At 44.2% G+C, this 27,892-nt stretch overlaps 1 protein-coding gene across 1 annotated transcript in view; it reads left to right on the forward strand.

Moving 5' to 3' along the window:
* pax2a (paired box 2a) overlaps positions 1–27,655 on the forward strand; it is a 42,448-nt gene extending 14,793 nt beyond the window's left edge. The window contains exon 6 of the mRNA XM_062464470.1: positions 27,597–27,655. Coding sequence (XP_062320454.1) covers positions 27,597–27,655 — 59 coding nt within the window. The remainder of the gene's footprint in view (positions 1–27,596) is intronic.
* Positions 27,656–27,892: the final 237 nt, after the last annotated feature.

Consider the following 27,892-nt stretch of genomic DNA (forward strand, 5'->3'; position numbering starts at 1 on the left):
TTTACTGATCTCCCTATCAAATGGAAACATCGGACTCTCTGTGGAAAACAATCAGTTGTACAAATGTAAATCCTTTTGAAAAGTATTGAAAACACAATGACCAAAAAAAAAAATGGTCCAGCCACTCTGAATTCAAAGAACTTTAAATTATTATTTTTTTCTATCGTTGTTTGCTCATGTACAAAGGTATCTAAGAAATGTCAGGATAGATTTCTTGTGTCACAGTTCTTATTTTGAATTTTTAGCAGTGTCCTGTCCATATTTTATACTTTGATGCTCTTTTGTTTTGCACTACTACCTGAACATCGGGTTTCACATGGTTTGATTTTTGACACAGTACATTCATAGCAGGTGAGGTTATTTGACATCAAGCTACGTATAATTCAGTAAAATTCACTTTAACTTAATTGACTTTAAGTTAAATAACCAGAAATAGCAGACAATTGTACAAACAATATTGTTGAGACCCACCTTTAATCTTGAACAAAATTACATTAGTGAGGAATAACAGAGTGAGATCTATCTGAAACATTTGTATGCTAAATGTTACTTTAAGCCTTCATCAGCTCTGCATTCCAAAACATCTTAAATTCTACCATTGGTTGCCTACATACAGTGCAAGCTTCAACTCTAAACTGACTTAAAAAATTGCCTTACAAACTTCACATTTCAATACTAAACTGTCTGTATTCTTTGAAGAACAGCTTGGACACGTAGTTGACTACTTTTCCCAAGACAAGTTTGACACTCGAGGGACTAAGAAAATATGAAATCATTGTGCTCCTGGAAATATTTTGTGAATGTACTTTTTACTACATTTGCCAAAGACTTAGTTTGATATTTAATATTTTATTTACAGTATATGTATGCATAAATAAAACAGTATTATCTTTTAAAAAGTAGTCAACACTGAACATGTATATGGTAATTTGAAACAGAGGTTAACGTCATAATGCATATAATATCTGTAATAAAAAGGTGGAATTAAATTACTTAATATTACGTCATTTGCAACAAACTGCTGCTTTGTAGAATGATTTGTGTATAATGTGAAGACAATTCTTCTCTGTAAATAAGATCACCTACACTTGACCATTGCAGTATCTCACAAATTTACTGGCTCCATTTGTAGATATACAGATTGAAAAAAATGACATTACATTTTGTGTCTTAAATGTCTTGTCGAGTTCTTAAGTAAGACGCAACAAATTGCTGTCAGCTGTTGTGCTACAGATTACAAATCCTAACATCACATGTATGGTTGCTTGTTCGTTTTTTTGTTTTGATTTTGTTTTTCCATGATGATGTTTTATGTCACTATGCAACTGAGTAAAATGGCTTTCTGTATTTTCTTTTGTTGCTGGGCTCAACTTAAAAAACTTCCAGAGGTCTTGAATAGGAACAGGGGGGGCAGGACCATAGTAATTGTGAGAAGTATGTGAAAGACCTTTCACATGGTCATTTCTGCATGCTTTGACTAATGGTAGTCTTGCTTCACGTTCACTGTGAAGTGATTTTTTTCAAACTGAAGTCCTTTGCAAAGCTCAAAAACACATCTCTAGTTTGTTGATAGTAGATGTCGTGGTCATTACAAAACATCCACCTTCTCCAATCATACAGTACGTGCCTACATGTATGGACAGATACACATGCACAAACACACACGGGCACACACTCAAGCTTACACTACCATCTCTTCGTTTCCCAACAAACCCACACACGCTAAATACAATATACAATATGGACCCAGACACAGGCATCCAAGCTCCAGAAGTTGACTTCGAGTCCACTGAAGCAAGTACTTTATCTGAAGTCAAGTCCCTGTCTCTCAGTTCTGCTCGCCCCTGATAACACAACAGGCAGACACAGAGACTGCAGCCTCCGTTTTGGAGGTGGGGGTGGAGGTGGGGGAAGCTGTTTCTTGCACTTGGGGGGTTTGCCTTCTTTTTCTTTCTACATGTATAGCTGAACATATCGGACTGAAACTCTGGGGGGGGGGAGGGGATGGGGGTTGTATTGGGACGGGGGGGCGGCACAGAGGGGTTAGCCGCCTTCATTTAAGAAGGGCAGAGGAGAGGAGAGCCGACCGCGCTGTAGACGGCGGAGCGGCTCGGAGGGACGGGCCCTCTGCTGTTGTAAAGATGATACAGGAGACGTGTCACCGACGTAAAAAAGGATTTCTGATGAAAATCTATAAGAAAAAGCCTTGTGGCCTCAATCATGGTTCTGTTCCAGTTCGGTTCCAATTCTTTTGTGCACATGAGAAATAAATTCTTTTGTATGTCAGTCGTGGACTGTGTGTCTCTCATTATTAACCCCATAAGAAAATGATTCAGGGTTCAAGGTTTCAGGGGAACCTGCTGTACTGACGTGTGGATTTTATGAACATGACTACGGGCACTCTTATGGGCCTCAGGTGAAGGGTGCACAGTGTGTGTGTGGGTGCGCATGTGTGTGTGGGTGTGTGTGTGCAGGAGCTCATGCATAAGGAGTCTGATCAAGCCTTTTACCAACTGATTGGGCTGCTTGATGAACTGGAGTCGGGGTCACATGCGTAGCAGACATCTATTGCAATAAAACGCGCTACAGAATATTGTGAATGCACACTATCTATACTTCCATTTAGAGATCTCTTTGAATGAGCAAGGTACATATTTAACTGCGGAGAAAAGGAGGAGTTAGGGAGAAAGAAGAGAAGGTAAATAGGCTCTAGAGAAAGAGAGAGCGAAAGAGAGAGAGGAGAAAGAGAGGAAGAGAGAGCGAGAGAGAGACAGAGAGAGAGAGAGAGAGAGAGAGAGAGAGAGAGAGAGAGAGAGAGAGAGAGAGAGAGAGATGAGAGAGAGAGAGAGAGAGAGAGAGAGAGAGAGAGAGAGAGAGAGAGAGAGAGAGAGAGAGAGAGAAAGTGTAGTTGGAGGAGGAGGAAAGCATTGCTCCAGCCCCATACTACTATATTTAATGAAGCATCAGTTTCCGTCTCTGTATCACACCACTGCGTGCCGCTGCCATCTCTCCCTCACACACTCCCAGCCGGTTGTGATTCCATTTCTCAGCTTTCTCTGCCTTTTGTTTATTTCATGGATCCCCTGTGAAGCATCAAAAGCTGCTGCTTCTGTCAGCCCCTCACTGTCCTATGTGTTTGTCATTCAGACCTTGTTAAAAAATAGAAAAAAAACACACACCCACACTCACCCTGACTCTTCTCCAAGCGGAGAATTCCCAGTAGTAAAATTATTCCATTTAGATGGGAACTTTTTTTTGTCACTCCCCTGTCTAAATTGGCATATCTGGCTTCTCTCGCGGAAACCAATAAACTGTGAATCCGGGATGCATCTGTCAATCAAGCTCATCTTTACTTTAGCGGGCCAGATGACAACAACGGGAGAGAGACACACACACACCGGCAGAATGGAACCAGCTGATTGGCTCTCATCAGCAAGGCATTACATAGAGCACCTGTCATCCCACAGGCTCCTCAAACCCAAACAGAGGGGCCTAGCCCAGGGGCCGAGGGCCCCTGCTAAGAATAACCATTTCCAACCCCCAACCTGGTCACTCTTCAGAGACCTGGCTTGGTGAGGCAGTTGGGATTGGGCATCTTGGTACCGTAAAAATAAAAACTGTTTGGATGATGCCACTGAGGTCAAATCCAAAGAGCAGGAGCAGAATAAACGGTAGCTTCTTCCATGAGGCCAACAAACTTTCTTTCACTAGAAACCCAGGAAACCATACAAACACCAAAGACAAGTAATGCAAGACACGAAGCACTGCACACCCAAACCTGCATTTGCTTCACGTAATACCTTTCTCAAATCCTCCCGAGTCTTGGGGTGTCATGAGTGAGGAGCACACTCCGGGAGATGAGACGACTGGCGTGCGCATTTGAGAAGTGACAGTGGTGTGGCGACGGTGACGTCCCTCGTCATCCGTCTGGAAGCCCGGCCGCCTGTCATCGTCCTCATCATGTGGCTGTCATAAACTGATGCTCGGGAGGAGAGAGGCCACCGTCACCGTGTCAATCAACAAGCCCTCATTAGAGGACGCTTTAATTACCAGCCCGGGCCTGGGTGGGCTTGCCATTGTTTACAACGCCATGTTCATTAACTCTTTGTTTGTTAACAGTCTGCAGGCTTTCCATCGATGGGGAGGCGGAGATTAACAGTTAGCGTTCGAACTGGTCAAGTGAAGTTCCTCTCTACTGACATTGTAGCAGGATACAGCATGTTAGGATTGTAATACCCTAATCTCAGCATGGTGTTTTATGAGTCTTAAATATGATTGACTGTCCTAAAGCACCTGTAAGTGGACGTTTCCCTAACCCGACGCTTCTTCCGATGGCCCTGGTTCTTACAGAGCTGTAATTGTGAGGTTGTCTTCCCCCGTGGGTGAGGTAGTCTGACTGCAGATGACAGCTACACCATTCAAATGATGCTTCTACTGAGCGAGAGATGATTCACTCAACAGAGTAGAGGAAGATCTTTCTGCATACACTTTAAGATAACTCCCGCTCTCTCTATATGTGTACTGTGCGGTAGAGTAGCACACATACTGGGCATACTCAGCAGTAAGAGAACATGCTACCATGACTCTAATGGGCCAAGCCAGGGTCCTGCCAAGCACAGTGCACATCATCACTGCCAGCTCAATTTGAAGCACAAACTCATTTTCCTTCATGGTGCTTTCTGAAGGCTATTGTGTGGCACGTGGTATAATTACGATCTAATGCAATATGTCCCTATCTGGTTATGTCACTCAGCTCAGAGAGAGGGCTGGAGGAGTGGAGAGGGGTTGGAAGGAAGATGGGGAAGGGGGGGAGGGCAGAAAGAATGGAGGAGAGGGTTGGAAGTAGGGGAGAGCAGAGGCCAAAGTCTCTAAGAGAGGGTTGAGCACTCAGGACCGACCCAATCAAGTGAAAATCTTCTGCTGTCTGACAAAGGCCCAGCCTGAGGGTCTAGTTTGGTTTGAGGCCCAGAGACTTCAACAGCCAGGGTAAAACAACCCCTATTTACTCTACGGGGCTATGCAACCAGGCTCATTCAGCTTGCTAAGGGTCTGACTGGAGGGAAGGAGGTAGAGGGAGAAAGAGAGAGAGAGAGACAGAGAGAGACAGAGAGAGAGAGAGAGAGAGAGAGAGAGAGAGAGAGAGAGAGAGAGAGAGAGAGAGAGAGAGAGAGAGAGAGAGAGAAGCCTGAATGTCCAACCCCCTACCACCTCTCCACCAAGCTACTGATGCCTCAAAACCCCCCAACCCCTTACACCCCGCCCCCACTCTCCACCTCCTCTCCAACACCCAGTCACTGTCAAGCCAAACACATGATGAATTGCCCTGTCAACAGAATTCATTCAGGGACCAATTAATTCAGCAGAAATGAACTAGAGCCATCAGTCGCTGAAAAACTCAGTGCAAAGAGAGCAAAGTAGCCCCTCTTTGGAAAACGAGAGAGAGCAAACGAGGGAGGCAGAGAGAGAGAGAGAGAGAGAGAGAGAGAGAGAGAGAGAGAGAGAGAGAGAGAGAGAGAGAGAAGGGGTGAAACCAAGAGGGAGAGAAAGAGCATTAGGGAGAGAGAGAGAAAGAGAGAGATAGAGAGAGATAGAGAGAAAAGGAGTGCGTGGTGGAAGTTAGTCTGACAGAAATTGGTCATTTAATGCTTTAGCGCACTGGAGACAGCCCCTGTCATAGAGGGAGGCATGGCAGGGGCTCCCCTGGTATTTTATTTATTAATTATCCATTGCAGCGAGGCCCTTTAACTGTCTCAGTCCGGCCCCATCAGCCAGCCAGGCTCCCTGTCATTTTCTCTCCACAAACAGATCCTTTAACACAGCGCTGCAGGTTAATGGAAGCAAAGCCAACATCCATCCAGCCCTGCCTCCATGATACAGTATTCATTTGCTCCTCATCCAGGGAATTATCTAGAACTTGTCCCCTCTATTTTGCGGTTGAGATGCTAATAAACCTCTGTTAGCGTTTGAGAGCTGAACATGTCTGACCTTTTCAACTCCGAGCTACAGAGGCTCCGCTCCTGAGGAGGGCAGTGGATGTTTACACCTGTTTGGGAACTGAAAATAAACACCTTCACGCATGTTGGTTGCTCATATTAATGTTAGCATATTGTCTCTTATTTCATTTGAGTTTTTCATCACTCCCATACACCCTTTGAAAACCAACAGGTTGACTTACGACACTACTACATTATTTTATTTCCAGAGAGAAATGCATTGCCTTTTAGATTTCATCTCCAAGTTCCGAAACAAAACAACTCTGTGTGGTTTTCTCGCTGTCATGTGAAAAGCGATATATTTGCAGATAATTAAGGTGTTGTGTGATTTTTTGGGGCTTCAGATCAAGAATCTGCTGATTCATCCCAGGGGTGATTATGATGTCCATATGGTCAACGCACAGCAGAGGCACGTAGCGAAACACTATCAGCCTGCGGCGGCGGCGGCAGCGGCCCTGCCAACAGTTCGATCTTGTCTTTTGTGACAGCGTAGGGTGGCGCTCATCAGAGTCATGTAAATTATTAAGCGCTCTTTTCTTCAGGCCAGGATCCTCTGGTGGACAGGAGGGATGGGGGGCAGCTGGGAGACTGACTTACACTGCTTATTGCCCCCCAGCCCTCATTCGTTCAACATCAGGAAGTGAAACTCAATGCTGTTTCCACTGGGGTGTTGTCAAGGTGCATTGATGGGGCTGGCTGGTGTACTTTAGATGGCCTTTCACAGGTGTCACTTGGCTGAAGGTATTATCACACCTTATCTAGTGACATACTTGTCAGAGCTGGTAAAAGGTGATGGATGTAATATATTTTTGATTGCAGTTTTCTTTTTTTTCATACCTGGGAATATCATTCATGGTAGTGATATGTGCAAATATTGCAGAATTATGTGCACAAAGCATAATGATGTAAGCAAAAAAACTCACACTTGATTAGGAGCACTGCTGTCGAGCCCACCGAGACAAAAGAAAAAGAAACAAAAGAAAGAGTGAGATCTTAAAATTAGACAACTTTTCAATTTGAACTAAATGATGACTTATTGCCCTGGAGTCCAGCAGTCCAAATTTCCAGAGAGCAAATTGGTAAATGGGTCTCTTTCTCTTTTCATTCTTTCTCTCTTTGTCTCTCTTTCTCTCTCACGAGAGCCCCCCTACTGTAATGCTGACCACAGTGAGAATTGGTCTATTAGACAACACTGCACACAACCGAAGTGAACCTGACAAATGGGGTAGAAAAGCTAACGGAGAAGAAAGAGGTGCTTAGACTTACTGTCGGGGGTAAAGTGTTTTCCTGACTTCTGTTTACTCACCACTGGTCCAACTTGACTTGGTTTTCTCACTAAAGACGACGTGGGCACCTGCAAGTCAGTTACTTTATAGAATGGGACATACAACTGTACTAAACTGACAAGACAGCAGCCATATTGATGCGTGCAGTAATATAACATACTTTCTTTTAAACATACCGTTTTTTTCAACATACTGTACTGGATCTTTCAATACAATAATTAATATTCAAGAGGGAAATGTATTCCTAAAACCTAGTGCCTACATTCTAAATCACCTATTAGCAATTAAAGTATTTCACTACAACCTTTTATGGGCTAATATCACAGATGTCAAAAGCAGCCTATTAAGGGAAAGAGCTTTACTTTAAGTCTATATCTACCAGACAGCGCACAAATCCACTCTCATCATGCTGTTTTTGCTCTCTGTATGACATGGGCCTGCCACAGTGGTAGAATTGTACATGCTAACATGTGGATCTCATGGGGCAGAGGAAGCCTAATTCCCACTTTAAAGTGAATGGAACTGGAAAGGAGCAGAGGGAGGGGGAGAGAGAGAGAGAGAGAGAGAGAGAGAGAGAGAGAGAGAGAGAGAGAGAGAGAGAGAGAGAGAGAGAGAGAGAGAGAGAGAGAGAGAGAGAGAGAGAGAGAGAGAGAGAGAGAGAGAGAGAACATAATAACAGAGGAGAGATGTGCAGCAGAATATAATTAATTAAATGAGACTAATTAGGAACATGAGAGCAGGTGCCAGAGTATAGGCTGACAGGGACGACAGCAAGATAACATGCCAGCGCAAGAACAAGAACACACACACACACATACATACACACTCCGGTTAAGGGGTGTATCATGACAGGCATAGGGACAAAACAACTTTCTGCGTTTTGTCATGTGAAACCCCACAGGAATACACATGACAGGAAGAGGAGACCCATGCACTATGGGGGTCTCTTGCCTTTGTCTCAGTTTTTTCTCTCTCCTTCTATGGCGAGAGGAAGTTTGTATAAGCGAGAGATTTTTCCCTTCTAATTATTTCAGCATATGCTCAAGACGGGTGGAAGCATAAATTGAGAGGCTGTTTTGTCTCCTGCTCTCCAACCAATATGAATTTTCTTCAGCCCAACTGCTTACATTTTATTGTCCTTTTGTGAAGAACCTAAATTGGATTTCATATTTTCAACATGAGAATACACATTTGTATTTAGATGTTCTGAGATGACAGTTTTTATCGTTAAACATGCTTTGATAACAAGGTACTGGAAGCAAATAATGTTTCAAAGATATATACTTACATCTGTATGAGATTTACAAAGACTTTACAAACTTACTTAATTACAAATAAAACAATAATCCCAAAGCAGTCTAATTCTCTGTAGTGTTATTCTCTTTGGGAGCCTGTACCCTCTTCCACGGCGGCCATCTCTCTCTCTCTCTTTCTCTCTCTGAGTGAGGAGAGACAAGTAGGTCACTGAGTCATCTAGGCAGAAATGAAATGAGTTCATTAAAGAGCCACCTGATCTTATTTGTGTCCCCTGATGAGGTTAACTAGTTCTGAGCACGTCTCCAAATAAAAACATAGTATCTCCCTGCACGCACACAAAGCAGGCTGGTGACCGCTTGTGGCATCTTCAACACAATGTATTCTGTCTTGTCAGCTGTTGACGTGTGTTACTGTACTCCAGACCCCGAAGCCACTCAGGAACATTGCGCGGAAGTACTGGGTCAATTAACCCCTGCACAGTACTTTGCTAAGAGAGTCTTGTCTCTGTGAGTGTGTTTCTGGAAGGGGGCATCAGCCTATTTCATTACAATTTACCAGCGAACAGGTTACAAATGTGGCATGTGATGAAAATAATGAGGCTTGATGTCACTTAGCCTGAAGCTGTGTGTGGAATGGTAAAATGAGCTTGGGAGGCCCCTAGTCAGCTCTCTGTACCCAGGCCTGCTCCTCGTATCAAAGTCCTCCACAGTAGAAAACATACAAAAAACATAAAATTTCATCCTGATGACAGTGACAACATGGTGTTATACAAGAACGACTTCAAACTTGTGTCAAACCAGACCAGACAAGAGTCAGAATTGTTCTCAACAACTACCCCAACGGAGGAAAAACATGAGAGGGAGCTCCCCACATTTCCAGTGTCAATCACCAGCGAAAGACTTTACTTCACTTCCCTCCACAAGAAAATACACGAGTCGAAGGCTTTACAGCCTAGGAGGGCCTGCTGCCAAGACACTGCCAAGGAGACAGCTCAATATTTAGTGCTGGTGTGGGCTGTCAATGCAACCCAAAACTCAAGACGGAGAGAGACTGGCGGGGAGTGGTGAGATGGTGTTGGGTGGGGGTGTGGATTTTTTAATTATCTGTGGCTGGGGCAGACTGTGCATCATCATTAGAGAAACTAAATAGCAGTGGTCACTGACTCAGGTAGTGGTAAACGGTACAATTAACAGGCTGAAGAGGGAGAAATGTATTCAATTTGAAAGCTTTCTCTCCTAATCCATCTCCTGTGATCAGTGCTGGTGCTGAGCTACGGGCTTTTACATTCAATTACATTAATCAGGTTATTACCCAGCAAAAAAGTCAACATTTTAATCAAGAACCGGCACAGTAGGCCGAGAAACAGTACAGAGACAGAGCTAAGTGACATTCAGTAGAGGTGTGTGATATTCTAGTCTGTTGAACATAATATATTACTTCTGAAGAGCAGGGAATCATGTTGCCTCCAAAGTATTTGGGCATTTGATTAAAGGTCTTTGGGCCTACATGAATTTATTTGTTTGATCTTTCGTTTGATCTTTTGGTTTGATTTGATCCGAAACTCACATTTAAACAACTCTGTTGCTGAGCTCATCTGAGATTCAAGAGTACCAGTCATTCAAGTGAGAACCCCAGAAATGCACCTACAGGTCACCAACTCAGGCTGTGCACAGTTTTTACTCCTTTCTTTAGGGCATTTGTTACCGCAAATCCCTGGAGATAATCCTTGCAGGGGTGTTGTAATCACAGCAGGTGCACCAGAAATATAAAAACACAGCTGCGGGTTCCCAAAATGTCCTTTTACCCAGAAATCCCCTGGTTACCATCCATAAGAAACTCCTCGAAACACATTCTGTCATATTAAGACATCATAATGTTTCTGGAGATACATTGCGGCCAGAGGCAAATATTTCATTTATTTATTTCAAAGCAATTACAAAGCCTACAAGAACATGAGTGTATTTCACAACACATTTATGTTAACTTTGCTGAGTCGTACACAGAGACTAAAGCCGAGTTATTCAAATGTGTGGAGAAGCGCCAGTTTCTACCATCCTGTCCACGCAGCAGATGGAAAATCAATTCCCAGTTGTCCATGACATGCAAGGTGTTATTTTTTTTATTTGTTTAAATTCCTTTTTTTTTTACCTCACTTTGCATTTTGGCCAGTTAGTGTTTCTGTGATGGTGTTTGAAGGGGGTGTGGCAAAGGGGGGGCGGGGGGGGGCGGGGGGGGTCTCGCCGTCCATCCCATAATGAGAGAAGACAGAGGTCAGGACAGCTCAATAGCACAGATAACCACTCTTTGATCCAAACAGCCATGCAGAACCTGCACACGGTGAGAAAGAAAGTGTACTGTCAGGGCTTACAGATTTAAATCTGTTCTTATTAACCCTCAGAGTTAGAGGATGGGTGGTGGTGGTGGGAGGTACAGAGGGTTGTCCACCGTGGCGGCTTGGCTCAATGCTCTAGTTCTGAGCAGAGTTTTCAGAGCTGGAAAGTATAAAAACTTTTGGCTATACTTTACATGAAGGTTACATTACCTACCATGGAACTACATGGCAATCCCCATGGCAACCACGGTGTAATTACATATTAACTGCTATGTAGGTATTATCTTTGCTGTTTAGCAGTACAAGTTATTACACAAGTGAAACTTGGTGTGGGGAGGTTGGACTTTTCAGGAGTAAGTGTATGTTAATATTGATCGTGTTTTGGTTACACAACCTTCACCTGCTCCTTCACAACACCCACTTAAGGCTCGGTTGTGCTTTCTGCACAAAGGCGATCCCCTACCTCTCTGCGGCAAACTCACATTCTCCTAAATTGTAGGGGGCAGTGTATCGTAAACTCACATGTACAGCTTGGTTTCCTTGAGTTAATCATTTATTTCTGTATGTCTGCGTCTGTGTAGTTAGAAAATGTATTCACTAATCAATATGACTTTCACCAATCAATAAAACTAGTCATTTGATACTAGTTAGTATGTTTTCATGTGAGTTTGCTATTGATAAGAGTAGATTGTGTCTATTTGTCAGGTTGAATAGATGTTCAGGGTCAGGAGAAAGTACTGTGTAAACGTCTCTTGTGATGATGACAGGGAGAGCACCACCTATGATCTCTCTCTGCCCTGAGAGTGGTCATGGGCTGGGAGCTGTGAAACTCTTTCTCTGAGACTGTTGTAACGTTATTACTGCCTGACTGTCACTATCTATGTTTACATTCTTGTGCCCTATAAAAGATGGTCCTCCGCCCTCCAGAGCGGTGAGATACATGATTGAGGTCTGGTTTTCCCACCCAATCTGCAGATTGATAATACTTATTAAATCCAGAACTCAACTGAACTTAGTCGCTCGGTTAATTACGAATTTTCTCCACAGTGTGCACAGATGAAAAACCACTGCACGGACCTTCGCGAAAGAGGAGTATCTGCTAGTGTGACGTTACTTTGGCCTAGCAGACCCTCGCAAATATTGCGGATGCATCAAGCATGAATCAAGCTTTACCCATTACATCCTTACCTCATACTGTTCCTTCTTACACTTTTGCAATAACCTGAATCGCTAACACTTCATAGCATTTCATGGCATTGCAATTCCTACAGTAGCTATGTCTTTTATGTAGGTTTTGCTATATAGTTACATGGTAGTTAATGTCACCTTAGAGTAAATTGTTGCCAAAGTTTTTCATATATTTTCATAAAATCTATCTTTGCAATGTATTTGTTGTTAAATCTGTGTTTGTGTAGCAGCAATCTAGGTTTGCAGATCTGCCAATATCATTGAAAAATGGAGTCTAGTTAAACTCCCCAATGGACATAAATGTTAAACATATCCTTAGACAAGCAATGTTAATCCATTTAGTATAACGAACTAACATGTCTCTAATTAAAATCTGCCTTTTAATCATACATACTGACATGTTCGAAAACACTGTCACGCTTCCCTCCTCTAATACAGGAATATTCTAATTGCTTCTGTAGCATCAAGTCCCAAAGTGTCCTCCCTGTCCTCAGGGAGACTGAGATCTGGTTCTCCAACCTCTGCTGAAACACAAATCTATGGAAGCTTCTTTCAAAGCATGCTCCTGTTATCAGCAACCACAAGGTATAAAAAATGGTTTACAAACATTCAGAGACATGTCTCTGCCAATCTGGGACCTCAGACTCACCCCCCTCTTGGAGTCTGTGCTGCACCCCACTGGTATTGTAGGGCCAACAGAGAGCATCAAGATTCCCCTCATCCTGTGTCAATTAAAAGGAATCAGCCTGATTGCTGGGTTGCTGTGCTTGCGGGGGCCCAGGTGATAAAGAAATTTACCAGATCAATCCTTGTAATTCTCCAGTCCAGAAGAGGGGCAGCCTCGGATTTCTAGATAATTAGCCACACATAATGAAATCCTCTAGTTATTTTTTTTTGACTTACCTCATATGAGTTTTGCTTTCTTGGTAGAGCTGCCAGTTTTGGTGGGCTGGAGAGGAGAGGTTTGTGCATCCGGAGGTCCGTCCCTCTGTGTTTGTCTCCCAGATGAGAAAACAGAGCCTTGCTTAATGGGGTTCCCCTGGACAGATGGGGTCCATTGGAAGGTTCATTTGAAAATGAAAGCCAGAACAGGAAAAGAAACACCTTCGATTTGAAGAAATATTGTTACAATAGGAGGAAAAGGTTTGGTCGAGCCAGGAGGTGATAATCCTGTCATACGGTATGACAAAGGAGAATGGATGTGTGAACATGAAGAGGCGAATGAAGAGGGTTTCAATGTCCAAATGAGACACATATTGTATCATGACCACTGTCCACTGTGGATTGAGATGAGGACACAGCTCTGAGAGTCCAACCAGCTGAACACAGCTGTAGACTAATTGTCCTTTAATTGGACTCTGCAACACATCTGATAATTACAGTCACTGGGTCTGGATGTGATCCCATATCAGGAGACGCGTTTCACAGACAAAACTGTGGGGCCCGCTCCTCTTCAACAACAACTGAACCCTATCACTCCCCATCCACAAGGCCATTTCTTAAACATTGAGGCATTGTTCAGATGCATGGGGCTGCAACCACTGCCTACCTATTTCCATTTTCTTCCCCCTGCCAAAGGGTTGAATCTGATCCGGACCCATTGGTGTGTGGATAATGAAGGGGTTACCAGAAGCCGGGTGAGGCCCAGTAATTCCCCACACCGGGGGGACTGGGCTTTCGGGTGGGGTTTGGATGAGTACCCATGCTCCCTGATGCATGCACTCATGTGAGCTCGAGACCGCCTTACCCAAATCCAAGGCCGGACTAAGGCACTGCATGCATTATATAGACATGGCACAGAGCCTGACTTCAGAGCATTTCACAGCCACAGCTGTACCAGTCACCCCCCCCCCTTCCTCTCCCTACAGATGGAACTGCATACATTATTATTTGCATTACTTTGATATTTTATTGTATATATTAAGACGTTTTTTGTTGTTGAAGGAATGAGCATTTTTGGGGGACTTGCAATTTGTCTTGGGTGTTATTCTTGGAATGGACGTTCCACAACTCTATTTCCCCTCCTAGCTGTGTCTTGTTAAATCGTGTGGTCTGCTGATTATAAGGCAGTCAAACTCAAATGTAGACCCAGCTAAAGCGGCCCTGGGCCCCAGTGTCTCTCCCCGAGTTCATCATGGCCTTCGTCCCTCACACGTGGGAGTGGCCCAGCCCGACCTGAGGTCACTCTCATTAGCATATCATCTGGTGATATGGTCAGGCAATGTGGGACGGCTTCCCTGAGGGGTGTGTGTGTGTGTGGGGGGGGTAACCCTCCTTCTCCCTGAGGGTCCACCAGGAGACCCCCTTCAGTCCAGGGCTAAGTGTCTCCACTTAATTATGATAAAGACACGAGTCTCTGCACAATCACCCGTACTCCCGAAACCATCAATAGACAGAAAGCTTAGCAGGGGTCCCTCCTCTCTCTTCTCCCCCCCCCCCCCCCCCCCCGCCTCACTGAAGCCCCTCTGTGGGCCTTCATCCATCATCTGAATACCCAGCCCTCCAATCATCACTGATCATTTTGGTAACATGGAGGTGAGGCTGGGATTGGCTGGGATGTGAAGATCAGGGGAAACTGAGGGGTGATCCATCATTCCGGGTGGCACCCTAACACCTCTGTGTGATGGGGTTCAGCCCGAGGGTCAGGGCCAGGTCACAGACCGGGGGCGGCACAACTCATGGTGTGGGAGAAGAAGACACCTCCACTGAGAATACCTCCTCAATCCTCCCTAAGACACCCCACCGGAGACCTGAGGTCTTTGCTTTCTCAAACGGAAGGATTTTCCTCATCTTCATCTGCTGGTCACAATACAACATTTGTTTCTCAATTTAAGAAGACGGTCAGAACACAAGCCAAAATAATCCAACTTTAAATGTCATACCCACAAAACATCAACTACCATAAGCAACCATAAGAATCTCTAATGTACAAAACTTCCCCCTCTCTCCCTCGTGACAGAGGATGAGCTACTGACCCACCAGACTTGTTTCTCAAGATTGGTGGACACAACGTAGTAACCCGAGGCTACGTGTTGTCATCCAAATGAGATAAGTTTATTTTCCCCGGCCACAGCATTTGTTCCGTCAGCCTGTGGGGCCACGGACCTCTTGAGGAAGCAGTGGGGAACCCTCCTCATGCACCTGCAGCTCCAGTGAGGTGGCCCGCCAGCAAGGAAAGGCTTTGGCCGCTGCCCAAATATCTGCCGGTACCTTCTGTGCCAGCACGCCAGCCTAGGGAAAGCAGGAGGCAGCAATATTGTGGAACAAATGTCCCCTAATCTGAGCCTGCTGGTCTGGGGCCTCCAGTGGGGCCTGCTGGTCGTCCATTCTCTGTCCCCCGCACCTCCCATCCTCAACCCCTACGCCCCCACCTCCTTGTCACTCCCCAGGCCCTGTCTCGCCTGGCTTTCACATGGTCCAGATTTCAAATATGAGGGAGTGAGGGGGAAGCAACCAGAAGGTTACCATGTAGGAGAGTGGGAACAGAGACCTGCAGGTGATCCAGAGATGCACCACCATTACCAGAACATCCAGGTGTTCAGCTGTTGCCCATTTTTGCATATTAAAAACATTGCATTGAAACCACAGAAACCACAGAACACAAGATACAAGATCTGTCTACTCCCATCTGTCTTTTGCCGTATCTAAAACAGCGCTAATTAATACATTTATGTCACATGACAACCAATGACAGTCAGTCGATAACACGGGCACACTGTTTATTCGTCAACCTGACATGCCCAGCTTCAAATCAATGCACCATGCAAAAATTTCATAAATCACATTCTTAAAAGTATCCAAAATAGTTTGTACATTTTTTAAATGCAGGATGTATCCTGTCAAACTAATCAGGATGGTTTGATTTATGTCACTTTTTTATATTTGTATAACTTTTTATTTTGTTTAGGTACAATACTGCATTAGTATTTAGTTTAGTGGTTCGAATATCTTACCTTAACATACACAGGTTTTACAGTATCTATCTTTTTTTTTTTTTATCCGCTTCCAAAGTTCCTTTCCCATCATGACTAGAAGAGCTTTGATTTGAAATCTGATTAAATCAACAGAGAGAGAGCTGAAGTTTTCATTCAAGGTCCATTCAATAAGCTATCAGTCGTCAATGATCATGACTTGCATCTTATGAAATATGAAACTCGGGAGGTGTGAAGTGTGTTATTGGAAAACAATATTTGGAACACTTTTCCTGATCACTGACTTATCTATTGGAATTCCTCCATCTCTGATGAACAAAACAAACAGAAATCTACTTATCTGCTGGGAGGGGAATTAACTTTACCGTTCCAAAAAACTGCTCTCCGTTTTATTGGAGCAGTTACACTGGAGAACAATTAAAACTTAGGATGGCATGAAAAGAGGGTGGCCACATTCAGAAGTTGTTTTGGACAGAATACAATTGCCTCTACCAAAAAAGGAGATAAAAAATAGATCTAAATTAGAGGGAAAAGGGGGAAACAGATTGAAATCACCTGGATGTTGAGAGTTTAGTGATTCACAAATCGTTGTTTCCTGCCTGAATGGGAGGGGGAATCTGTCTCAAATGAGCAGTCTGGGGGCACCTCGACAGAACGTGGAGGTAGCGGTGGATGGGTTGGGGGGAGCGGGGCGGTAACCATGGCAACGGCCTGGTCCCCAGCTGTCACGGCGACGAGGAGATGGGTGCCGAGATGGGTGCCGAGACCACTTAACCTCAGCTGCTCCTCAGCTTAGGGGAGTCAAGATGCTGTTGAAACCCCTACAGAACCTCACTTAATATGGAGACAAAAGGCTCCTCCAGGAGACAAAAGACGCCTTTGAACGAGCCAATGAAGAAAACGAGATTTTCACAGGGCTTTTCATATACATTAACTTCACTTTCAAAGCCCCCTACGTGACAGAATGTAAAAGGTGGCAGTGGGATGAGGCGTTCCTTAGTTAAAGAAAGTACTTTAGTCACATTGTAGCTCTTCATGGGAATGTGTAAAACCAAGTGCATGTGTTAGTACAAATAACCTCCATTCGACTCTCGTTAATCTGAGTCAAACAACATCGACACGCCATTTCCAGTTTACCTTGCTCGCTGAGAGGGCGTGTTCAATAAGAGTGGCATGTTTGCCTCCTCAGATTTCAATTATTGACCTGCATTCAAAATGGGTAACTAGGTAACTGAGGTCAGGCCATCCCATAATCGACAGACAGCATAATGCCATCGATGATAACATATCCATGAGCGGATTCAAAACTCAGCCCTGATTATGGTCCCTGCCAGATGGCTGGTCATAATAGTCTGTTAAAGGCAAATTTAACTATCTAGAATGAATACACAACCGGATACTGATGGAAGAAGCTGAGAACTCTACCTTAACTGAAAGATCAAAACGCTTTTCAAACAAAGAAAATACATCTTGGGTTTCAGTGTTCCTTATCCCGCACAAAACACACACCAATTTATGGCGCACTGGACACCCTCAAAACACCATTTCCCTTTCCCATTCTGTATGAAAGAAAACTACGATCCATTTTCTGGTGTTTAATACAACATAAATAGTGTCAACAAATGGAATAACACATGGCACCAGAGCACTGACAAGGACACCAGTGAACCCTAATTTAAATATGACACTGTCTGCGATGCATGGATTCACTGTAGAATATCATACACAGCAATAGATGTTCATTATCATATGGAAGAGGGTCGATCATGTTTTAAGGTTGTGTTTATATTGTCAGGAGCTATATCTTAATAGTGGGGAAATTAAGTCCATACACTGTATGAATATAAGACAGCCTTTGTATTATTATTATTATCATTATGGGTATTATAGGAATGTGGGGATCACATCAAGGTTTACATATAAAATAACCTTACATCACATAATGAAATGTACTGTAACTAAATAGCAGTTCCTACAATGTTGTTACAATGTTGTTACTATAGGTTTTGCTACATGGTAGCTAATGAAAACTTAACGCAAAAAAAAAAAGACTGGAACAAATCAAATACCTCGTACCTTTGAACTGGATTACAATGGAAGTGAATCTAGTCTGTGTCTGTGTCTTCACTGTTCTTATCCATGTTCTCCCTATCTACTGTAGGACTGCTACTGTCATAGTCTGGAGAGAATTGTTATCCGAGGCACACACAGACACGCAGAAATCCAAACCTAGACCCCATCCTAACTCTAGCTTTTCGTCCTCCCTGTCAGCTCCCGGCGGTGATCCAAAGTAGATTTTAACATGTCTTTCTCCCAACCCAGAAGATATCTATATGAAGCCAGGAATTTGTGATTCACAGAAGATAAAGATTGAAGGATACAGGATTTATTCAAACCAATATCAAACTATAATACACAGGTGGAGCAGTGGACCACTGACACATTACGTATAATTGAAAAAGATGACATCTAATGTAATTGTGGGGGTAGATTTTAATACAGTACAAAAGTAAACAAAATAAAGTTCTTACTACCCCCACCACTGCTCCTCCACTAAGCCTAACCACCCCACAACCCCCTCCCCCCACCCCTTATCCCCCACCCCAAATACATATTTTGTGCTCCATCAGGTGACAAGATTGAGGGTTTGAGTGACTAGGGGCGAGGCAGGGGTTGGGGGCAGTGGTGGATGGAGGCAGGGGTTGGGAGCAATGGTGGATCTGACAGGGTGTCATGGCGGCTGTGACACATATTGCTGGTGACAGAGGTTACAGGGTCAGACAGGACAGCATGTTGTTATGAAAGGAAAAGTGGAACTGCATTGTCCTCTCTCAGCCTCATCCGTCTATCTTCTCTCTCTGACTGAATCGCTGGCCTAATCAGGACCCACTCCTTCCAGGCAAGGTGGCCCTCACTCGCTTTTTCCCTCTTTATCCTCTTTCTTCTCATTGTCTTGCTCTGTCTCTACCTCAGACTCGCCCACTCCGATTCCCTCACTGACCGCGTTCTACACTCTGTTTCTTCCCCCTCTCTCTCCGCCTTTCCAACTGTCTCTCATCCTATCGTGTGTCTTTTTTTTCCTTCCATCGTCCTCGTTCCCTCTCTTTTTCCTCAAACTTCCATTCTCTCTTTGGTCTTTCCTATCTCCTCTTCTATCTCTCGTCCCATCCCTATCTCCATCCATCCATCCACTGTCTCTCGGTCTCAGTTGGGTCTCGGTGTCTCTCCATCCTGCCTGAGCCCCCTCCTGTGTGTGTGTATCCCAGCCTTACAGAAGTCCCCTGGGGGCCTTCACACGGCTTTAGAGGCCAAATGAGGTGTAAGTCTATTAAGAGGGGGGAGCTAATTTGCAGATTCCCTGCCCTCTGGGGTTCTTTTACTTGTCATTCAGGTGCAGTTAATTTCCACTTGATCAACATGAAGGCTGCAGATGGAGGTGGGAGAAAAGAGGCAAGGACTGACATGCCCTTCTCTACTTCTTCCTCCTCCCTCTACCGCTACTGGTAAAGAACCTGACTGAGGCAATGAAAAGGTCTCAATGATAGTATTCAAAGATTGCAGCTACTGAAGAGGTCTCTAGGGTTGCATGAAATCCAAACGCACTTCTTTTTTAATGGATGTCGGCTTTTTCTTTGCTGTAGAAACATTGTTTACGACTATTAAAGAAAACCATTGCTAAAGCTGTAGACATGTTTGTTTGCGGCTTCCAGGATCCACGGAGGACAGACAGATTGTAAATGGGCCTGTTTATTCATATGGAGATGACAAATTAAGTCGACCGAGAGAGCAAGAGAGGTTTGGAGGACAACGACGCCACACTATCCATTACATAGGAGTGCCTGTGGGTCATCATGTTTTATCTAAATCAGGTCCCCCTCACACCGCCAGGCAAGGACCATGTGTCGCCTACTTAACCTACTTCAGCTACAGTCTTGGATACCTGTATCCTTCCAGTCCTGTCTCCTTGAGAACTTGTGGAGCCCTTTGACTGTGAGAGAGGCTTTTTTCAATGTCACCATCAGAATCTAACGTTTTTAGGAACCTCACGACAAAGAAAACTATCACTTCTGTTTTTTTTGTTTTTATTTAAACAACGAATCGCCTATCTAACTGAGAGAGGCCTTGATTAAGAGTGGAGGTGAAAATATAAAGGGGAGCTAGGTGAGGAAATGCTAATGCAGCCAAAGAAAGTCTGTCAGGGCTAATTACAGCTGATTCGGAGTGTGGCTTTCACGGCCGCCCCAAAATTTAATTTGCTATTGATTTGCTACTTAAATGGCCCCCGTCCGTTTCTATCATTATTACATGGACGCAGGGCTGCCAATACACAAAGAGCACTGACACTTCGCACGGTAGCCCGAGGCAAACAAAGGGAAATTCAAGAGGATCAGCACCATTTTAATTCTCCTGCTAGTCACTTTAATTCTCATCCTTCTCTGCTCAGCTTACCCACCCCTTTCCACATTCATACCAAACCATTTATCTCTGAATTAGCCTTCTGCTGACTTGATTTTGGATGTCAGATATTTAAAATTGGGCTAAATTGATTAAATGTTGGCTCCTGTTCTCACTATCCAATTAAGTGGTCAAGTAACACCTGGAGATGATGCAGAAGCATGTGACGACAGAGCTTTTTGGCTTTGACGAGTAGTATGATGCCTGACCACAAGACCGCAAACACCGCACAGAGCTTGGTGCCAACACTGAACAGAACTGTGATTTGTTGAGCAGGCAATAAAGCTGCGCTGATAAATATTTAGACAAGTTGAATGTTGTTGTTTATCGAACCGACTGTAAAAGACGCCTAGATGGAGGCATGGAGAGAGAGAGGGCATGGAAAAAAGAAAGGGACGTACTTAAACACAGGAATGAGGAAATGGGTGATGCCTGAGTAACTGTGAATTAGAATCTGAGGCATAAATTTGTCAGTAATAGGGAATGCAGAGATGTACAATTCCATACCTGATCTAACAATACACACACATGTTCTCTCTCTCCCTTTCTCTCTCTCTACTGTAGTGTGATGGCAGTGGTGGTGAAAGGGATGGAGGTCAACAGGTCAGCTTTGACCTCTCAGGGTCTATTTCTGCGATGGACATTTGTCACTCTGCTGAGAGCCATGCACCGTAATAGATTATTGACCACCTCACAGCCCCATCCTTCCAGAGGGCTTTGACTCTCACTGCCACCTTTATCACAACAGAGAGGATACAGGGAGAGTAATAGGGAGAGGGAGAGAAACAGAAAGCCTTATCAGAATTTTTGCTATGTTTTACATGTTTTTGCTGCATACAATGTTATATCTCGTCTTGGAATAAAAAAAAAAACGTTTTGGGATGGTCAAATAAAGTGCACGTGCATTAGACCTGGCTAAATTTGTGTGAATAAGAATATCTTGGAAAAAAAGCAAGGTCGATACCTTCCATATTGTCTGTTTTGTTTTTGGCACAGTTTGGGGGTTCTTAATTGTATAATAATTCATCTCCGAGCTCTAATTTACCCCCTGCCGTTGCCTTTACATGGTAGATCAGTGTTTAAAAAAAATACTTAAATGTCTTTCAGCTAAAGAGCAAACGCTGTACATTATTTACTGTGGGTTATTATTAGTATTGTATGTGTGATTTCTAGGGTTACCCTTCTGTGATTTCAAGCACTACCCTTTACCACCCCACCCTTCCCTGTCTTATTCAAAGTCAAGCATAAAGCAAGCTATGATCCAAGTCCTAAGTCTTACCCACACTAGCAATGAGGCCGGTCACAGACGCAAAAGAATAATCAGACCATTGGATGACATTTCCAGCAACTAAATGCACATGAAACCTCATGCTGTTCCCCTCTCGGAGAATGGCAAACATGAAGTGGTAAATGAGCTCAATTCATCCCCTCCAGAAGTCAACCACACACACATATCATTTTTCAAATCCTACCGCAGTGGGATGTTTTGAACTGGCATGTGGGGTCTGCAATATGTCCCTCTCCGGCAATTCCTTTAATAACTGCCTGCTGTTCAGATTCTCTGGTCCTGTCTGTCACGCAATTGGAGGACATTTAGGCTTATTTTACCATTGCTTATCTAGCCACGGGAGGCCTATTAATTTCAGCAGGCCCCTGTCCTCTCAAGGGGCAATCTCTAGCCACTGCACGCGTCTCCCATTGTTTAAATCCATTTACATCTGTGGTCAGATGAAGGATGACAGCACCACAGTGGAGACCGATACACAACAAATGGAAAAAACGCGCACAGACACAGCAACACAAACCCATGTGAACGAAAATGTTTAAATCCTCCCCGGCCACTCTGACATATCGTTCAAAGTGAAAAACCGTTATAAACGTCTCAAACATAATTCCCCAAATTGCAATTCCCTTAATAATTGATTGCATTTTAGTCATCAGACATCGTCAGACATGTCCACAAACACGCATGCACACACACAGAGAAAGAAACTCAATTTTCCTGGTGCTGCTGTTTTTTGGCACAAACCAACCCTATCTGACCCAGTAAATTAGCCACATCCGTTGATGTGATGCCATGCTAATGCTAATGCTCTATCCTTCATCGGCTGTATAGACTCCTGGCACCCAGCATACCCCTCTGTCTATGGGCAGAAAGGCAGTGCCAGACCTACCACACATCATAGAATATTAACCCTTCTCTGTTTCCTGGCAATAGCAGCAGATGGCACAGCACACACGAGCACAGGAACAGCTGTCAATTTCAAGGCAGTGCGTCTGTGTAGAATCTTCTCCCCTTGTGTCGGGGACTGGGAGGATTTTTAAAAACATAATAAGCGAGCTGATGTGCTGCTTCAGTCTGGAATCAGAGTGAGAGCGGAGCGGGAAGCGTGTTGTTGTCTGTCTCCCCGGGAAACCACAGAAGTGTTACAGAGCAAGTGTCTCAGTCAGATGGAGATATGTACACACACACACACACACACATAGCTGTAGATGCACGAACACAGACACGTACAAACGCATGCATACACGCACACATGCAGCTGCAGATGTGCAAACACACTCCCACACACCCACACACATATGCACACAGTCAGACAAAGAGTGCCCTCGAAGGAGCCCTCGAAAAGATCACACATTGTACCATCAGGCTGAGAACCCCCCCCCCCCCTTTCAACCCGAGCGAGGGCGTGAGCGTGGCAGCCATGAGACGCAGTCCCCCGTGCCTCGCTCAGCTGCCACTCCTCTTAAATTAAAAGTGAGGCCTCCAAATACATTCCTCATTGTGGGCCCAAAGCACAGGAAAGTTGCATTTGGCCCAAGTGGCGGTCGGGGAATTGTCCCCCTTAACCAACTCCCATTTCCCTTATTTACATGATAAAGGCAGGAGCCAGGGAGAACCACAAGGGCCTGAGTCCCACTGTTTTTCATTTATTCATTTCTTTACCAACATCACTTGGCTTCCATCAGAGGCGAGTGAGGAAATCATAGGAGCAATTTAGATTTGGTTTAACACACTCCCTGGAAAAGCGAGCAGGGAATTGCCTCTGTGTCTCTCCAGTCTCTCCCGTCTCTCCTCCTCCTCTACCCCCAATCCCTCACTCCCAGCAGCTCAGAGGACTGACCTTCACTGAGAAAGCAGGAGAGAGGGATGTTTTACAGTACATCTTTTAACCGACCAGTCGACTCGAGGCAGTCCGGTTCCTCCAGTGTGGGTCCTCTGCTGCAGTGTCCCCCCAAGTCATGTTCAAATACCATGTTCTATGAGATGAGGTAGAATCACAGAACCAGGAGTGCACTTGGAGATCTCAAGATCAAGTTCTCATTGAGAACCTGCAGTTCTACTAACTCCCTCATACACAATGTCGTGTTCCTCAATTTCCCAGTTGGTTTGAGCTGACTGCAACAACTCACACAAGTCAATTGCAATATCAACTCCCGAAAGTGCACATTCCTATTGACAGCACTTCAGTTTAACTTAAACGGACTTCGTCAATCGTTTTGAAGTAAATCAATTTGAAATTGACCTCAGCTCAAGCGCTATCACAGGTGACAGTGCACTGTCTATATCTGCTGTCCGTCTACCTTAGCTCTGCTAAACAAATCGGATTTGTAGATCCTCAATGACAACACATAGAAGTACTCCGTCAGTTCAAGGCATCTTCTTTGTGAAGTAATATTTGAGCTACAGGCTTCCTGCTCTAGGGCTGAGAAAACTGGTGGTCAGCAAAAGGCAAAATCCATACCCAGTTCTCCACAGACCTTGTACCGAAAAAAAATGATAATCACAAAGCAATAAAAAAAACTGTGATTGGACTGAAGTAAGGAAGTGAGAAACAAAAAAGCTAACTGATAACTGACTTTGCATGAAAGCATGGTCCATTTGGAATGTTCATGATTAGCAGTATATACCTTTCACATCCACAAACGCCCCTCGCAGACAACCTCTTCACCCCCCCCCCATCATTTACCAAGAATGGTATCCTCCCCCTTAAAGATTAATTGAAGCTGGGATCAAACAAAATGGCTCCCAGGGGGTGGCCCACTGTTTGGTATTCATGTGGGTCTGAAAACGGCAACAGTAAATCCTCTAAGTTGTTGTTAAGCTGCCGGTATTACCATATGTGTGCCATTTCCATAGACTGACAGCTCCCTCTGGATCAACTGGGGACTATTGATCTTGCAGCACTCCATTTCAAGTTAATTGTGCTTGAAATGAGGTCCACACTCCCAGGCATACCTTTGTTTGAAAGGTGGATATTTATTTGTATTTGGTTGGGTGTTGATATTGGTGACGCGGGATATATTCCATATTTAGTTTATGTTTATCCTCCAACAGCAGTCTCTGTTACTTGGATTGGTTCAGCTTCTTGCGGCTGTCTAGTACATTAGGGAATCGTTTCAGTTTTTCTCATGATGGCGACTTCAGACAAATGAGGCTTCTTCTACATTTGTTAGCATCCAACAGGGGTGTAATCTTTATAGAATTTGTTACAGCACAATTTGTACCCCAGGATAAGATTCTGCACTAACTGATTGTGAAAGGTCAGGGATTCACAGGTTCATCTGTAAAGCAATGTCACAGATCTAAACCTCAGACGGCAGAGCTTCACGTATGACTGGTTCCCCCACAGAAGAATAACACATGCCCTCCAAGTGATTCCCCCCAGCCACAAACCCAGTCCCTATCCCCCTTTTTTACTCTTAAAAAAGTACAAACACAGATGGTAAACAAACATAAGTGGCTAATGCAGTACATTTGAAAACCCAACTTATGCAAGTGTTCCGGAGGGATTTTCTCCTCTAACTCAGTTGGTTTTAATTCCTCATCAATGTGAAATGTGTCTGGCCTTGTAAACCCATGCCATGCTAGCCCAAAAAAACTCAGACAGAACAAAAGTCACAGCTTTGAGGCTTGTGTACGTACAACATCCCTGTCATGATTATGTGGAAATCGGATTAACATACGTGACATGTGTGTGTTTTTACATCTACTTTTGCCACCGGACAGAAACAAGACGGCCAGGGATTGAGGAGTTAGATTCCTGTGGAACAATCCAAAGTACAATCTCATTAAACCTGACAGAGAGCGCGAGAGAGAGCGTGTGAGAGAGAGACAGAGAGAGAGAGAAAGGGTAAGAGAGATAAGAAGGGGTAAGAGAGAGAGAAAGAGAGAGAGAGAGAATAAAGTGAGGTAAGCTCTTTTGTAGCCCAAACACCGCCACTCAACTGGGATTAAAACTCTCTGTCTCTCCAGTGTATTATAATCTTTGCCTCACTGGATATCCTGCAGGGAACTGGAAAACACCACTGTCAATCCCAATCTGGTCCAAAACAAAATCATATTCCCATTATTCCCCTTCTCTGGAAAGTGGGCCACTTCGCAGAGATAAACAGAAGCAAGACATCCCTCCTAAACCAATCCCATTTCCCTTCTGGTAATCACTTGCCTCTGATCTGTGCCATGTTTATACTAGCGGCCCATATGCGCTAGTGTATGAGATCTCAACAAATAAAAGGTGCGTAATGGAGGACATTAGTGGGGCCGGTGTATTGAGGCAGGATTTAATTTGCATGGCAGATTAGCCTGCTAGTGCCACTGGTGGGGCCACAGCCTCAGGGGCAAAGACCCCCCTCCCCCACAGCTCCTCGTCTTTTATTCTTTTATTAATAGGATCTAGGCTCCACAAATCCATTAAGTCAATTGAGAACACCAATGTATAATCTGATTTCAAATCCAGCATGAAAATGCTTAACCAGGGACCATGGCTCATTGCTAGTTTTTTTTCCCTGCCTGCAACTGTGGGCCCCTGCAAGGAAGGGTGGAGGGGGGGGCGGGTGGAGATGAGAGAGAGAGAGAGAGAAAGAGAGAGAGAGAGAGAGAGAGAGAGAGAGAGAGAGAGAGAGAGAGAGGATTGTCTTAGAGGGTTGTGCAAAGTATTATTGTCAAATGGATCAGGTAAACACAACAAATATATATATATATATATTATGGCCCAGTATTCAATGCTATTCTAAATCCATGAGAGATTGGGAGGAGGAGAGAAAGGAGAGAGAGAAGAAGAAGAAGGAACATTGAAAGAAAGAGAAAGAGAGAGAGAGGACGAAAGAGAGGTAGGAGAGACCAGCAGATAGCAGGAGAGGGAGAGAAAGGGAGAGAGCGGGAGAGAGAACACTGCTGGAGGCATTTTGGTCTCTGCCCCCAACCCACCAGTACTGACTGAGACTAAGTTACGCCTCAGTGCTTCGGATAGTCTCAGTTTCACACACAAATACACATGCATGCACACACATACACACATACATACATACATAAACATACATACATACACACTCATGGCTTGGATGGCCATTTATTAAACAGCTAGAGGAGAAATAGACATCCATAAAATCATGAACAGTATTTTGTTTTTTCTAGCTCGCACACCTAGCCACACAGTGACACAGTCAGCAGGACCATCCATTGTTTGGATAAATAAAAAAGATTGTAATTGGTGACTGGACTTTGTAGAGAGATCAGAATCGACGTGGGCTGTAGCACATTGTCATTTCAGAGCGAAATGTTCACATTTAAATCCGCATTTTCAGATAATAGCAGTGGTACCACACACCATGTGTGGAGGTGATGCCCAGATATTCCTATTTATTCTGTGCAGTTGGAGAATCTATCTACATTGATATTCATTTATGACAATTCAGTATTGTTGATTCAATGTATCTTTTCCATCTCATGTAAGCTTTTTTCTACTACCAGCTGTCTTCTCCTTTGAGGGTGAGTTAATAAAGCAGTGTTGTCTGCCCTGAATTACCACTGTGTTCTCCCACCGATCGGCATCTTATTTACATAGCGAGCAACAGCAACGAGAACAGTGTTTTGCTAACAGTTCATGCATTAACCTACAGGGGAGGCTTAGCACCGTGCATCTCAAACGCGTTTACATGCACCCACACATACCCACACAAACACACAGTAACACACACATACTCACACAAACACACTCCCCAGAAAGGGTTTAGCATCTCCAGAACACTTGTCTGGTTTTCTACACACAGGGCCCCTGACAGGGCTAGCTAGAGATACAGGGACTTCAGTTAGTCCATCAGTCATTATAAACTGTGTCTCTGTCTCTCTCTTTCTCTTTCTCTTTCTCAGAGAGACAACTGAGAGGCTCGTCTGTGGATGTTGACAACAACATCAGTGGAGGCATTTAGGGAGCAAACAGGTTGTGAACAAAACCCACGTACACACATGCATGGCCACACAGACAGGGGGGAGTGAGGGGGGGGGGAAGTGAGAGAGAGAGAGCTCTGCGGTGAGTAAAAGCTGTTATTTAATTTGTAAAACACAGCGCTCAGAAAAAGCCTGACCGAAGCAGGCAATTAGAGGCTTCCCGAGGACTTGACTGTTTTCCCTTAACCTTTACACAACGATTTATGTCAAAGGATTTG

This window comes from Osmerus eperlanus, chromosome 6 (assembly GCF_963692335.1).
Source record: "Osmerus eperlanus chromosome 6, fOsmEpe2.1, whole genome shotgun sequence".
Taxonomy (NCBI): domain Eukaryota; kingdom Metazoa; phylum Chordata; class Actinopteri; order Osmeriformes; family Osmeridae; genus Osmerus; species Osmerus eperlanus.